A 13,328-nucleotide genomic window follows, 5' to 3' on the forward strand; every position below is an offset into this window, starting at 1 on the left:
GCCCTGGATGGCTGGAGGCTGCGCCCGCTTCAAGGCCTGACCAGCCAGAAGACACCCTGACCAGCCTTGATTGGCCAGGGACGGCCCCGGGTCGAGCAGCTGGGTGGAGAGCCACTTCTCCTGTGTCCCTCGTGAGAGCCCCACAGGCGCGGTGGCCTAGGTCCAGGAGGGGTGGGAGAAGGTGATTCCGTACAGCTGGGCCCAGGACGAGAAGACCCTCTTCTCCGTGATGAAGCGGTGGTGGTTGCCCTTGTGGCTGTTCTCGTTCTGGATGTAGGTGACACACTCGTCTGGCCCCTTGGGCTCATAGTAGTGGTAGGGCATACGCTGCAGGTGGGGCCGCAGGCTGCAGCAGAACAGAGGGGGCCGTAAGGGCAAGGTGGGCACTGGTGAGAGCCTGCCCTTCCCAGCCTCTGACCGAGAATCCCCGCCCCCTCCCTGGGCCTCAGTTTCCCATCTGTGAAATGGGTACAGTAGAGACTAGGCGTGTGACTCTCAAACTTTTTTTTTTTTAATCTATTTGGCCGCATCAGGTCTTACTGTGGCAAAAGAGCTTATGTGGACTCTTCCCGGACCAGAGAGTGAACCCCATGTGCCTTGCATTGCAAGGCTGATTCTTTACCACTGAGCCACCAGGGAAGTCCTCAAATTTTTATTTTTTTTTAATGCAGTGGAAACTTTTCCTTTTCCCCAGAGGGTGGCAATGTGGGATAGTGGTAAGGACCATGGGCTCTGAAGTCTGGCCCCCACCCTTTACTGTTCCTGGAAACTGAGGCCGTTCACAAAACATCCTCCTCTTATCCCTTACAGTCACTATAAGGAGTAAATGAGATAATAAAAAGCCATGTTTGGTACATGGTCAGCACTTAGTAAAAAAAACAGCTGTCACCTACCGGGCTTTTCATATAGTAATAATAAAAATAGTTATTAATATATAAACTCTGGACTCCGGCTGAGCCTGGGATGGAAGCCCCTGAGGTAGCTCTGAAGAGCCTAGATCTCTGCAGAGCAATTTGAATACTGCAAAATCGAGACCCTCAAAGGCACCCCAGCCAAGGTCTCCAGGACCACCGCTCCAGCCTGAGGCTAACAGCTGGACATCGCCCTGGGAGTGCTCACCTGCAGTAGTCAGGGGGCACCATGCCGTAGACGTGCACGTGGTCACACAACTCCACCGCAATCACCATGGTGAACCAGCCTGTGCTCAACCACGAGTGGGACTTTTCCCTGGGGGCAGAGAGGTGTCATGATGAGGGGGGCGTGCAGGTGGGGGTGGGGCAGGCAGGGAGGAAGGGTCCACCCACCCGGAGTTTCCCAGAACTCCTCCCACTCTGCCCCCTCCTGGGGCTCTCCTTCCGTGTCAGTCACCCCCTGTCCAGCCCTGCTGCGGGAGCGCGGACAAGTCTGAACGGAGATGAGGGGTGGAGGGAGGGCTCCTTTGAGGGGAAGAACAGGAACACGACATGCTGGGAATTAACTCCTGGGGAGCCTGGTCACCTTCGGGCAGGCTGGGAGTGACCCTGACCACAAAGCATGGTAGGCGGAAGCAGTTGCACACACGCTCAGAGCAAACTCCAAAGGGGAGACTAATCAGCGGAGGTCCTGCCAGGAGTGACAAGCGACAAGTTCAGAGCAAGGCATGGGGCGAGCAACCAAGAACCTCAGGCTGTGCTGCCCACCAGAACAGCCACCAGCCACACGCACGCACATGTGAGCACTTGACATGTGGTCAAGATGTGCTGTCGGTGTAAAATACACACTTTATTCCTTAGCATGAAAAAAAGAGTGTAGAATATGTCACTGATAATTTCTGACACTGTTTACTTGTTGAACTGAAAATATTTAGGGTATATTTGATTGGGGGGTTTCTTTGAAAAGTTGAAGAAAAAATAAACTTCTACAAGATTGACAGAGAGAAAAGACACAATATCAAGAATAAAAAAGGAGGATTCATCATAGGCCTTGTAGACATTAAAAGAATAATATGAAAACTGTAAAAAGCAATGTACATGAATTTGATAATTTAGATGAAATGGGCCAATGCCTTAAAACCACAAACTGCCAAAACTCAAGTATCCTATAACTCTTAAAGAAATTAAAAATCTTCTGAAAAAGAACACTCCAGGCCAATAGTTTCTACCAAACATTGGCTAATTCTACCAAACATTTAAAGAAGAAATAAAACCAATTCTATATAATCTCTTCCAGAAAATAGAAGGAAAATGTTTCCCAATTCACTTTCTGAGACCAGCATTGCTCTGATACCAAAATGAGGCAAAGACAGTACAAAATAAACTACAGACCAATATCTCTCATGAACACAGATACAAAAATCTCAACAAAATATTACAAATCATATCCAGCAATATATAAAAAGAATGACATCCACAACCAAGCAGAGTTTATGCCAGAAATGCAAGACCGATTCAATATATAAAAATTAATCAATATAATCCATCATATTAATAGTCTTAAGAAAAACCATGTGATATCAATTGATGCATAAAAACATTTGATAAATCCAATACCCAGTAGTGACTAAAAAAAAATGCTTTTAGCAGGACTTCCCTGGCGGTCTAGTTGTTAAGACTCCATTCTCCCAAAACAGGGGGCACAGATTTCATCCCTTGTTGGGGAACTAAGATCTCGCATGCCGCATCAGTTCAATTCAGTTCAGTCGCTCAGTCATGTCCGATTCTTTGCGATCCCATGAATCGCAGCACGCCAGCCTCCCTGTCCATCACCAACTCCTGGAGTTCACTCAAACTCACGATCCATCTAGTCAGTGATGCCATCCACCCATCTCATCCTCTGTCGTCCCCTTCTCCTCCTGCGCACAATCCCTCCCAGCATCAGAGTCTTTTCCAATGAGCATAGCATGGCTTAAAAAAAAAATCACCAAGAACCAAAACAAACAAAAATGTCTCAGCAAACCAGTAAGAGAAGCAAACTTCCTCAACCTGTTAACTTCTTCAACCCATAGCTTCAAAAACCTACAACCAACACCATATTCAATGATGAAAGGCTGAGCAGTTTTCCCCTAAGACTGAGACCAAGGCAAGGACGTCCACTCTCACCACTCCTAACACAACTCAGTGTTATATTGAAAGCACTAGGCAGTGCAGTAATGCACAAAAAAGAAATAAGAGGCACACAGATTGGAAACAAAAAACAAAACTGTCCTTATATGCATGTTGTTATCATGATCATTTGCACAGAAAACCTCAAGAGTCTACAAAAGTCTCCTTGAACCAATAAGTAAGTTTAGGAAGATTACTGGATATAAGGTCAACACACAAAAATCAATCATATTTCTATAAGCTAGCAATGAATAATGGGAAACCCATCAAAATTCCAATACTATGTACAATAGTTCTAAAAATTTTTAATATTTAGGTATAAATCAAACAAGATATGTATAGGACCTATATGTTGGACATATCAAGTTGAATAAAAGTGAATTTAATTTCGCCCGTTTCTTTTTACTTTTTAAACGTGGCTACTCTAACATTTTAAATGACCTATGTGGCTCGCATGATATTTTTATTGGACGGCACTGGCCTAGCTTTTCTAGAGAGATCAGTCAGAGCAGCACATACCGAGGGTGATGTATCCTCAGAAGAGACATGCTAGGAATGGTCAACACGCTCCATGAGGCATGCTACGGGAGGGCTGTCCTAGAAAGATGCTAGGAGTGACGACACTGCCTTACAGCAGAGCATGCTGGGAGCCCTTGTCCTCTGGGAGCACGGCAAGCCCTCCCAGGGAGACGAGGCCAGGCAGAGCATGTTGGAAATGACACAAGCTAAGAGCTGGACATGAAGTGAACTCCCCTAGGAAACCTGACCAAGAAAAGGTGGCAGGAAGTGACCACACCCTCAGAGCAGTGCATGCTGGCAGCAACAGGCCCTCCAGGTGGAGCACGCTGAGAGGGAGCACAGGGCTGGCCAGAGGGAGCGGGCAGGAGGTTGGTACCTGTCCTTGCCTGTCTCACTCCGGAAGAGGTCGTCAAACTGGCGCATGCGGCTGAGGGAGATGGCATAGGCCTCCATGTTGGGGAAGACCAGGCCTGCCCGCTGGATGACGCGCACCAGGCTGCCCTGCGGCTTCTGCATCTTGTTTGGGGGGCCCCAGAAGATGAACACAGTTTCAGGGGTCCGGTTGACAAACTCCTGAGGCCTCCGCAGCACATGGAATACACTGGAATGGGCCACCACGCGGAAGGTGGTCTTGTTGCCCACATCGGCCGAGTAGCCTGTAGTGGGTGCGTCGTTCATGCGGATTGTGCACTCGGCCCGCTCGATCTCAGGACCCAGCTTGGTGCCCAGCAGGTGGCTGGAGCTGGTGACAATCACACACTGGCCGCACCTGGAGGGCAGCGTCTGGAGGGTTAAGGAAAGCCAACACTGTTATGACCACTCGGTGCCAGATGCTGTGCTCCATACACCCAGGCCTCCAGGAGGCAGGAATTATGATGCCCATTTTAAAGACAGGGAAATTGAGCTGTATTCATTCAACATTCAACAGATATTTACAGCAAGCTTGCTAATGGCCAAGTGCAAGAGACAGAGCAATAAACAAGAGACCCCACTCCTGCCTTTAAGAAATTCACAGTTGGGGAGACAGATGGTGAACAAGTAAATGATAAAATAATGCCAGGTGGTAAGGTATACATGCTGGGAAGGAAATAAAATAGGGGCAGAGGATCAAGACTGGCAGGAGTGAGGGCTATGCCTGAAAAGTCATCTGAGGGGGCCTCTCTCAGCTAACACCTGAAGGATGAAAAGAAACCATGCAGGACAGCCATGCTGGGATGTTCCCAAGGGCACAGAGCAGAGGCGTGCAGGGCCAGGATCCGAACCTAGGTCTACATGGCCACAGAGCCCCAGCTTCACCCTCAGGCCAGCTCTTCAAAGAAGACATCCTCCCCAGTGTATCCATGACATTTCCACATCACCCATAAACTGGCCATCAACTTGTCAGTAGGAAATGGTGTGGAAGCTGCTTTGAGCCTCTGTTTTCCCATTGGTGAAATAAACAGATTGGAACCACAAGCTATCTGAAGCCTATTTTCTGCCCATGGATTTCCTGTGCACCCTTCAAGGCTAAGTTCAGGTGTCACCTCCTCCAGGTAGCCTTCCTTGAGGCCTTACTCCAAGATCCAGCAACATGTCTCATGTTTAATACCTCAACTGATGGCTTTGCCAGCTTTCCTGAGCTCTACCATCCTCGCCTCCCCTATCAGGCTGGAAACAGCTGCTGGCCAAGCTCTGTCTCATTCTCTTCCACATCACCCACCCTCAAGCAGGTCCATGTTCTCCAGGGATTCTACCATTTTAGTTTCTCTTTCAAGGATCCTTAGGGCAGAGAAAGTCTCAGTTAGGTGTTCATCTGTCTCTTGTGTTGTGTGTGCATGCTCAGTAGCTCAGCTGTGTCTAACTCTTTGCTACCCTGTGGACTGCAGCCCGCTAGGCTCCTCTGTTCACAGAATTCTCCAGGCAAGAATACTAGAGCAGGTTGCCATGCCCTCCCCCAGGGGAATCTTCCCAACCCAAGGATTGAACTCACGTCTCCTGCATTGCAGATTTTTTTTACCACTGAGCAATTGGGGAAGCCCTTAATTTGTCTCTTGTGTTTAGTCACTCAGTCATGTCTGACTCTTTTCAACCCCATGAACTGTAGCCCACCAGGCTCCTCTGTCCATGGGATTCTCCAGGCAAGAAAACTGGCGTGAGTTGCCACACCCTCCTCCAGGGAATCTTCCCAACCCAGGCATCGAACCCAGGCCTCCTACATTGCAGGCAGATTCTTTACTGTCTGAGCTACCAGGGAAGCCCAAGAATACTAGAGTGGGTAACCTATCCCTTCTCCAGGGGATCTTCCTGATCCAAGAATGGAACTGGGGTCTCCTGCATTGCAGGTGGATTCTTCTCAGCTGAGCTACCAGGGAAGCCTCTATCTCTAAACACATGCTAATGGGCCTTTTTCCAGTGAGGATGAGCTCATGGTCCCAGGCTCTATATGCAAAGACCTCTAGAGATTTAGGAGGGTTAGTGAGGGAAGAGAGAGAGGTAGGCAGGGGCTGGGGGACCTCCTTCTGGAAGGTGGCATCCATGCTGGAGGCCAATAATTTTCTCCCTGACCCCAAAGAAAATACTGGGGCTCAGAGGACTACAAGGTGAGCTCTGGAAATACAACCTGAGTTTCATGGCTATCCAAGACAAACGGAAGCCCCAGGAAAGACTCTGGGCCTCTCCACACAGCTGTATCTCATCAGATGTTGGGGCAATACCTGGGCTCCTCCTCTCCCTTGCTGTGTTGCCTTGGGCAAGTAGCTTTGTCTCTCTGAGCCTCAATTTTCCCATCTCATCAAGGGAGATAATGCTAAACTCACAGCGCTGGTATGAGGATTACTGCTGATCACAGTGCCCAGCATGCAGCGGGCAACTGACCACTGGCAGCCATTCTTACTATTGCTTTTGTGTTGTCAAGTACCCTAGAGTCCTACTCCCAAATCCTATGTAGACTCCCCTGCAGAGACCGAGATCTGAAAACCAGATAGACCTTTCCAAAGGGATTCTGATTCAGGAGATTATAGGCTATTAGCACTGAGGGTGGAACCTTGGAGAAAACTGAGGTCCAGAGGACAGGCTGCTTGTCAGAGGTCACATCACAAACAAGGGGCTGAAGGCACTGGACTCCTGGGGTCCAGACTTTTCTTTAGGAGGGATGGAGGAAGTAGAGAGAAGAGGAGGAGGAGGAGGAGGAGGAGGTAGGAGCAGTGATGGTGGGCAATGGGGAAGGGCAGTCTCCAGGCAGCTCCCAGGGAGTTCCCCAGAGCGGCTGCCCTACCTTGTTGCCAAGAATGGGGATGTATCCGTCAGTGATGCTCCACTTCCTGAGGTTGACAGGCCGGCGTGTCCGGCCCCGCAGGGAGCCATAATGAAAGACCTCATTGGCACTGTTGGAGCTGTAGAGGATGAGGATGGTGATGAGGGCAAAGAGGATCACGAACACTGCCGACCGCTGCTCCTGGAGAGGGGAGAGGCCAGTGAGGGCCCAGCCGTCCGGCACAGTCCTCACCACCTACCACGCCTGCTAATTCCTGTTCTTTATTCCACCAGTTCAGGTGCCACCTCCGCCAGGAAGGCCTCCTCCAGCTCCCTGAGCACCGGCTATCACAGGACCAATCCCACTGCATTCAGATCCCCCTCGATGAAACCGTAAGTTCTGAAGGCTGGGACTGAGTCAGCCTTGATCCCCACCATATCTCAGTTCCCAGGGTGGAGGCCAGAGCACAGAAGAGTGGCTGGATCAGATTGGATATGGGAGTTGCAAGGATTCCTCCAGCTGCAGCGGGAAGGATGCTTGGAGACAGGTGGGACTTTCAAATGAGAGGGTCCAGGTTGTCCCCAAACAGTCTCCATAAATGTTCATCACTCATTTAAACCTGAAGGGAAAGGTTGTGGTCAGGAATCAGGATGCGTGGGTAGTCAGTACACCAACTTGTGGCAGAAGGCAGGAAAGTGATCTCTGAAGCATCCACTGGGACTTATTGGCCCAGGGTCTGCAAGGCTAGGTGAGGCCCCGGAGTCCTGACTCTTTGTGCTAAGCCCCCTAGGCAGTTATTGAAGTATCGCTTCTCAGTACCAGGTTTTACTCTTTTTTGCCTGCTCTGTGAAAATGGATCTGGGCCCCTTACAAGCTTTTCCTTGCTAGCAAACTTTGTTAGTAGAGGGTGCTAGAGATAGATTTCAGGAGGAAGGAAGTTTGCTGCCAGGCTCTGGGGGCTTTAAGCCTGGTTCTGGGCACTTGCTCCTCCAGGGCACATGGCTTCTCCCAGGGGTCAGCAGCTTCCTCCAGCATCCACCCTCTGGCAGTTTTGGAGCAGCGTGCCCCTGACTCCTACTGTGACCACAGCTTCTCTGGAGCTGAGCTCATGTGGCACACTCAACCACTGGCAACACCCACAAAAATGAAGCTTCTCCTTCCTGGAACAGCTCTGCCTGATGCTTGAAGTGCCTCTTGGGAGTTACCTCCTGTGACCAGCCTTCTCTGTAGCCTAGCAGGTGGATTTATGACAACTTCCATGGCACAGCGTCACCGTGAGCTCTCTGCCATCTGCTGGGCCATAGCTCTTGCCGTCTCCAGGTCAGTAAGGCCTGAGTCTCAGCTCTGACTGTGGGGGCAGCTCCCTTTTTTTTTTTCTTTGGCCACATCACAAGGCTTGCAAGCTCTTAGTTCCCTGATCAGGGATCAAACCCTGTCCCCAACAGTAAAAGTACCAATTCCTAACTACTGGACCATTAGAAAATTCCCGGTGACTGCTCCTTACACCTGCTATTCTTGTATTTTGTAGAGTTTGAATCCTTTGTTACTCCAATGCCCAATTATAGTTAACAATTCTTTACATTAAATTTGCTCTGTTCAAATCAGTGTGGTTTTTCTTTCCAGATTGGACCCAGACACACCCACATCACCCCAATCCCAACCCCCAGGCTCTGCTAAAGCTGCAGCTCAGTGGATCCTAGGAAAGGGGTGTACAGGGCCAGGCACACAATAGGCACTCAGGAAACCATAAATGAATGGATGATGGGGAACCCTGGCACCCTTGGAGTGATACTCACAACATTATGTCATTTTTGACTCTGACCACTGTCCCTTCTCCCAGACTCCCATTCACCTTCTCTCCCCACCCCTACCCCCTACACAGAACTCCAGTCACCTTCTCAGCTAATCCTTGACCACAGATGGACCAGTCAGGCCTAGGAGGACAAAAGTGGACCTGGGCCCAGAGAGAGGCAGGAACTTGCCCAGCCCACACAGGTCAGTGGCTACAGCAAGGCTTGCACCAGGGTCTCCCACGCATCAGGAGCTTTTCAGCAGGGAAGAGAGACTGGGTATGAGGCAGGTCCGAAGGCGACCATTTCACGAAGGGAAATTAGAAGCTGAGTTGGGGACAAGAAATAAAGAGATGGGGATAAGTAACAAAAGGTAACTTACTTTGTTGCTCTTCATCTCTCTCCGGCGTCTGCTGAGGGGCAGGGGCCAGTGTTCTGCAGGTGGCCCAGGTAGGGGTGTGTGGTCACACCTGCAAGCCACAGAAAGGATTATGGTCCAGCTGGTCCTAAACGACACTCTCCCCACTCCCACCAACTCTCCTATCCACCCATGACGCCAAGGCTCAGGGCTGTACCCATTTTCCAGATGGAGACACCGAGGCCGAGAAAGGGCAGGAACTGGTCAGAAGTCATACAGCCAGGTGGTGGCAGAGCCCTGCCTGTCTCCCTGCCGTTCTCTCTCCCACTCTGGGCCAAAGGCAGCTTGCAGGTCAAAGGCTGGCTTCCCTGCTGGGGTGGGGGGGTGCTGCTCCTCACCTAGCAGGAGCCCATTCATACCTCTACTCTAAACCTTGCCTTATGGTCCCGAAGCTGGGAATAAAGCAACATTCCTCGTAGGTCCCCAAACTCCTCAACACTCACACCCTTCCAGGTCTTGCATTAACTGGCGCCTCCAACTGGAACACTCTGCACAATCCTGTTCATGCCCACTCATCCTCCCACCTGGGGTGGGCCAGGAATGTCCCCCTGCAGGCCACCTTCCAGCTGAGAGCTCTGATGGCACAGCTGGCCCGGGGCCTCACTCGCATTCTCGGCTGTGCCTCCAGGGCCCTGGAGATGTGCAGGAGGTCCACTAGGTGATTCCATTCTTAACTTGTTTTCCCTTGGGTTTGACTTTGTTCATTATTACATAAGATCTTGGGGGTTAAGGGTTCAGACTCATCTATCCAATGGCCCTAATCACAGCTCCACGCTGGTGAGGGGGAGAGGGCCTCAGGGAACCGTACACACTCTGCTCCTCACTCTCCAACAGACGCCCCCCACCCCGCCCGCGTCTTCGCAGGACGCAGCTTCTCTGCAGTTTTCAATTTCCCCACCTTTCAAAAGAGAGTCAGTACTTGTGTCCAGCCACCTCCAGCAGATTAGGCCAGAAGACACGGAAAGTGAGCGCGCAAAGAAAGACACTGGGGCCCAGGGGCTCCCCAGCTCGGTCGAAGCTTCCCTCCAGGGGCCTCCGGGCTCCCGCCACTATCTCCGCCCCCTGACCTAGCAGCTGTTTACTCCTACACCACCACCAGGCATAGCCAGGCCAAAGGAGGTGTCCCCACTCAGCTCTTGACTGGTTGGGTCCTAACTCCGCCCACCACCCAACCCCGCCTTCTCTCTGCAGGCGCCCCCTCCTCCCAAGCCTTGTTTCAGGTTTCACCGCAGCCGGCCTTCAAAGCCACCAGTTAGGACTCTCATGGGGACTCTCACCGGGTCCAGTCCCGCCGGATGCACAGATCAGGAGACTGAGGTTCAACGGAAGGGAAGAGCGGCTTGTTGTTAGACTCGCAGCCCACTAATGCAAAAGTTATCCAGGAGGCCTCTAGCATTCCAGCTGCTTCTCTGAGCTGAGCCTCCCCTCTCACTACACTTTCCTTCGGATGCCCCAATCTCCAGACACCCTAGAACACTCCTGTTCCCAGACCCGCCCCCCGACTTTCCCACCTTTGCCTGAGCAGTGCCCTCAGCCAGGACCACTGTCCCCTTGGTCAGCCCCCGTCACAGTCCTGCTCTGAGAAGGCCATGGTCAGTACAGCATCTCAGGTTCAACTGCAAATCCAGGTTCCTCCACTTACTGGCTGAGTGGCCTCGGGCAAGCCATGTGACCTCTCTGAGCCTCAGTTTCCTCATCTGTGAAATGGAATGATAAGAGTAGGTAACTCACAAGATTGTTAGAAGGATTCAAGCAGATGTGGCAAGGGAAGCACAGGGATTTGAAAGTGCTTGGTCGGGGCCAGCAGCTGTTAGTTTTGTGGTTATTCATTGTTCAAGGCCTGCCTCTGCAGGAGCTTGCCAAACAATTCTCCCCCAGGCCTCCTCTGACGCCTGGCCCAGCAACTTCCCTCTAATATCAATAAATGCTGAGTCCTTGCTAAGCACCACCCACTCACTGAATCTTCCTGGCAATTGTACACAGTAGGGGCTCTCATCCCCATTTCACAGATGAGGAGACTGAGGTTCACAGAGGCAAAGTGCCTTGCAGAGCTGTTCAGAATTTGCTGGGAAGTCTTATTTCCAGGCTTGTTTCCAGGCAGCAACCTGGGGCTGAGCCTGACGGAATCTCTCTCAAGGATCCCCCAGGGCTGGTACTGACCAGAGGCCACCGGCGCATTCCCAGCACCTGATTCAGCAGGGATAGCAGGCCTGCTGGGGAGCCACTTCCTCAGCCAGGGAGGTGGCTGTCCACAGCCCTAAGCCAGGAGCGTGGACTCAGCCCTGAGGAGGCCCGGTCAGAAGGCGGAAACCGTGGGCTAAGGCTGGGGGCCACACCCTGCCCTCTGTTTGGGGGTTTCGCCTTGCCCAGCTCGAGGATTCCTCCTACACGGTCGGGACGCCCCCACGAGTCGCGTGGGAGGAGAGCTCCGGGGAGAAGGCGGAGGGGGCTCCTAATTCCAAATAGGGGACTCGGAAACGGTGGGTGCATCTGGTAGGGGGCGACGAGTTCTCTGCATCCCGCTTGCGCTGATCCCCCCACCCCACGAACTCCAGCACTCCGGCGGGTAAGGAGCTCTAGCCTCAGCTGGGAAGAAGGGAGGCAGGTAGGACGGCGGCAGGGTCCCCGAGCTCGAATGGGGTGTCAGCGGCGGGAGGCCCCGCGAACCCTGCGACAGCCCTTGGGGCGCGAGGACCGGGATCTTCAGGCGCGATTGCCAAGAGAGAGTGGGTCTAGGGGAGCCCCGGGTGGCCCCCGCATCAATCTCCATCACCAGCGGCTCCCAACCCCACCCCCACCCCCACCAGGGGTGCAGGCGGCGCCCCCTCCCGCAGCCCGCCCCCGCGCGGGGCCTGCTCACCTCCCCCGGGGAGCGCTGGCTCCCCGCGGCCCCCGAGCCCCCTCACATGGCGCCGGGAGCCGAGAGCCGGGGTCCGCGATGCTCTGGCCGCCCAGGCCCCGCCGCAGCCCCGGCCCGCCGGGTCCTAGCGCCGCCGCTCCCCGAACTCCGGCCCAGGCCTGGGAAGGCGGGCGGAGCCTCGAGGGGCCGCGGGTGGCTCCGCCCCGGGGCGGTGCAGATGGGGATGGGTGAGGGGCAGGCGACCCCCGCACAGGGCACCCAGGCGCCTTGCTCACGCCTCTAGGCAGCCTGTAGTGACAAGGACAGTAACAGCCTTCAGAAGAACCTCTTCTGTGGGTCAGACCCACACCCACTTCACTTTACTGTCCCCACGGCCGGGATGGGGCAACTGAGTCACAGACCACCCTGCCCTTGGAATCAATTGAGTTTCTCCCTGGGCGTCCCTACCTCGGGCCTCCAGAGCCCTGCACCCAGTAACCACCCTGGGTGAACGCAGGGGTCCACTGTGCAAGTTCAGCTCTGCCAGCTGCTAGCTGTGTGGCCTTGGCACTCGACTTGCCGCTTCCCCTGCTTTCGAAAAATGGGGCGAACAACCTCCGGCGGTGTTGTAAGGATTAAAAAACGTTACATTACTTCTTATAATTATCATGGTATTCATTACATCATTTTCTGTGATAGTGAAAAATAAGAAGGCTGGACACCTGGTTAACTGAACAAAGGCACAGCCCTGCTAAATGAATGACTCAGATCAATATACACCAACAGGAAGAGATGTCCAGGATGTTCACGGGAATATGTCATAAGTGAAGAAAGCAAGTGTTAAAAATGCATCTCTATATTACTTTGGAAAACGAAGTTGGAAAATTTTGCATCCTGCTCCTAGATATATTGGAGAAGGAAATGGCAACCCACTCTAGTCTTCTTGCCTGGAGAATCCCATGGGCAGAGGAACCTGACGGGCTACAGTCCATGGGGTCGCAAGAGTTGGACATGACTGAGCGACTAAACCACCACCACCTAGATATATATCCTGGAGAAAGTCTTGCAAATGCAGGTAATGAAGTTCACAGCAGCAATGCTTGAAACCAAACTGGAAATAATTCATATAGCTATCAAGGAGAATGGAATCTTTTTACATTATGATACATTCACATGGTGAAATACTGTATAGCAGGAGGAAATGACATGGATGGATCTTACAGACAGGAGGAGTGAAAAAGCCAAGCTCTGGAAGACAAATGGAACTGCACGATATACTGTTTAAGCACACAGCAGGCAGTAGGCCGCCTCTCATAGGACAGGCAATAGCTTTGCCTATCAGAGTGATTAAAGTTTTAAAAGCAAAAATCAAGAACACAGCAGTCTTGTGTGTTGGGAGATGGGTGTGGGAGAAGGGAAAAAAGGCAGGGGTGTGCAAGTTATAGTATCA

General features: G+C 52.2%; 1 protein-coding gene across 2 annotated transcripts; it reads right to left on the minus strand.

Moving 5' to 3' along the window:
* Positions 1 to 47: 47 nt before the first annotated feature.
* ST6GALNAC6 (ST6 N-acetylgalactosaminide alpha-2,6-sialyltransferase 6) lies at positions 48 to 12,039 on the minus strand. 2 transcript variants are annotated; one of them, XM_052648360.1, is made up of 7 exons: positions 11,900 to 12,039; positions 10,682 to 10,736; positions 9,004 to 9,091; positions 6,853 to 7,032; positions 3,976 to 4,382; positions 1,120 to 1,227; positions 48 to 346 (listed from the first exon to the last, which is right to left on the minus strand). In XM_052648360.1, exons 2-7 carry the CDS (start codon positions 10,705 to 10,707, stop codon positions 157 to 159), a joined length of 999 nt encoding a protein of 332 aa, XP_052504320.1. In that variant the 5' UTR covers positions 10,708 to 10,736; positions 11,900 to 12,039; the 3' UTR covers positions 48 to 156. The 2 variants fall into 2 exon arrangements, with proteins under 2 accessions (XP_052504320.1, XP_052504319.1); XM_052648359.1 differs by lacking the exons at positions 10,682 to 10,736; positions 11,900 to 12,039 and adding an exon at positions 10,317 to 10,435.
* Between the last annotated feature and the right edge of the window lie 1,289 nt (positions 12,040 to 13,328).

This window comes from Budorcas taxicolor, chromosome 11, assembly GCF_023091745.1.
Source record: "Budorcas taxicolor isolate Tak-1 chromosome 11, Takin1.1, whole genome shotgun sequence".
In the NCBI taxonomy this organism is placed as follows: Eukaryota; Metazoa; Chordata; class Mammalia; order Artiodactyla; family Bovidae; genus Budorcas; species Budorcas taxicolor.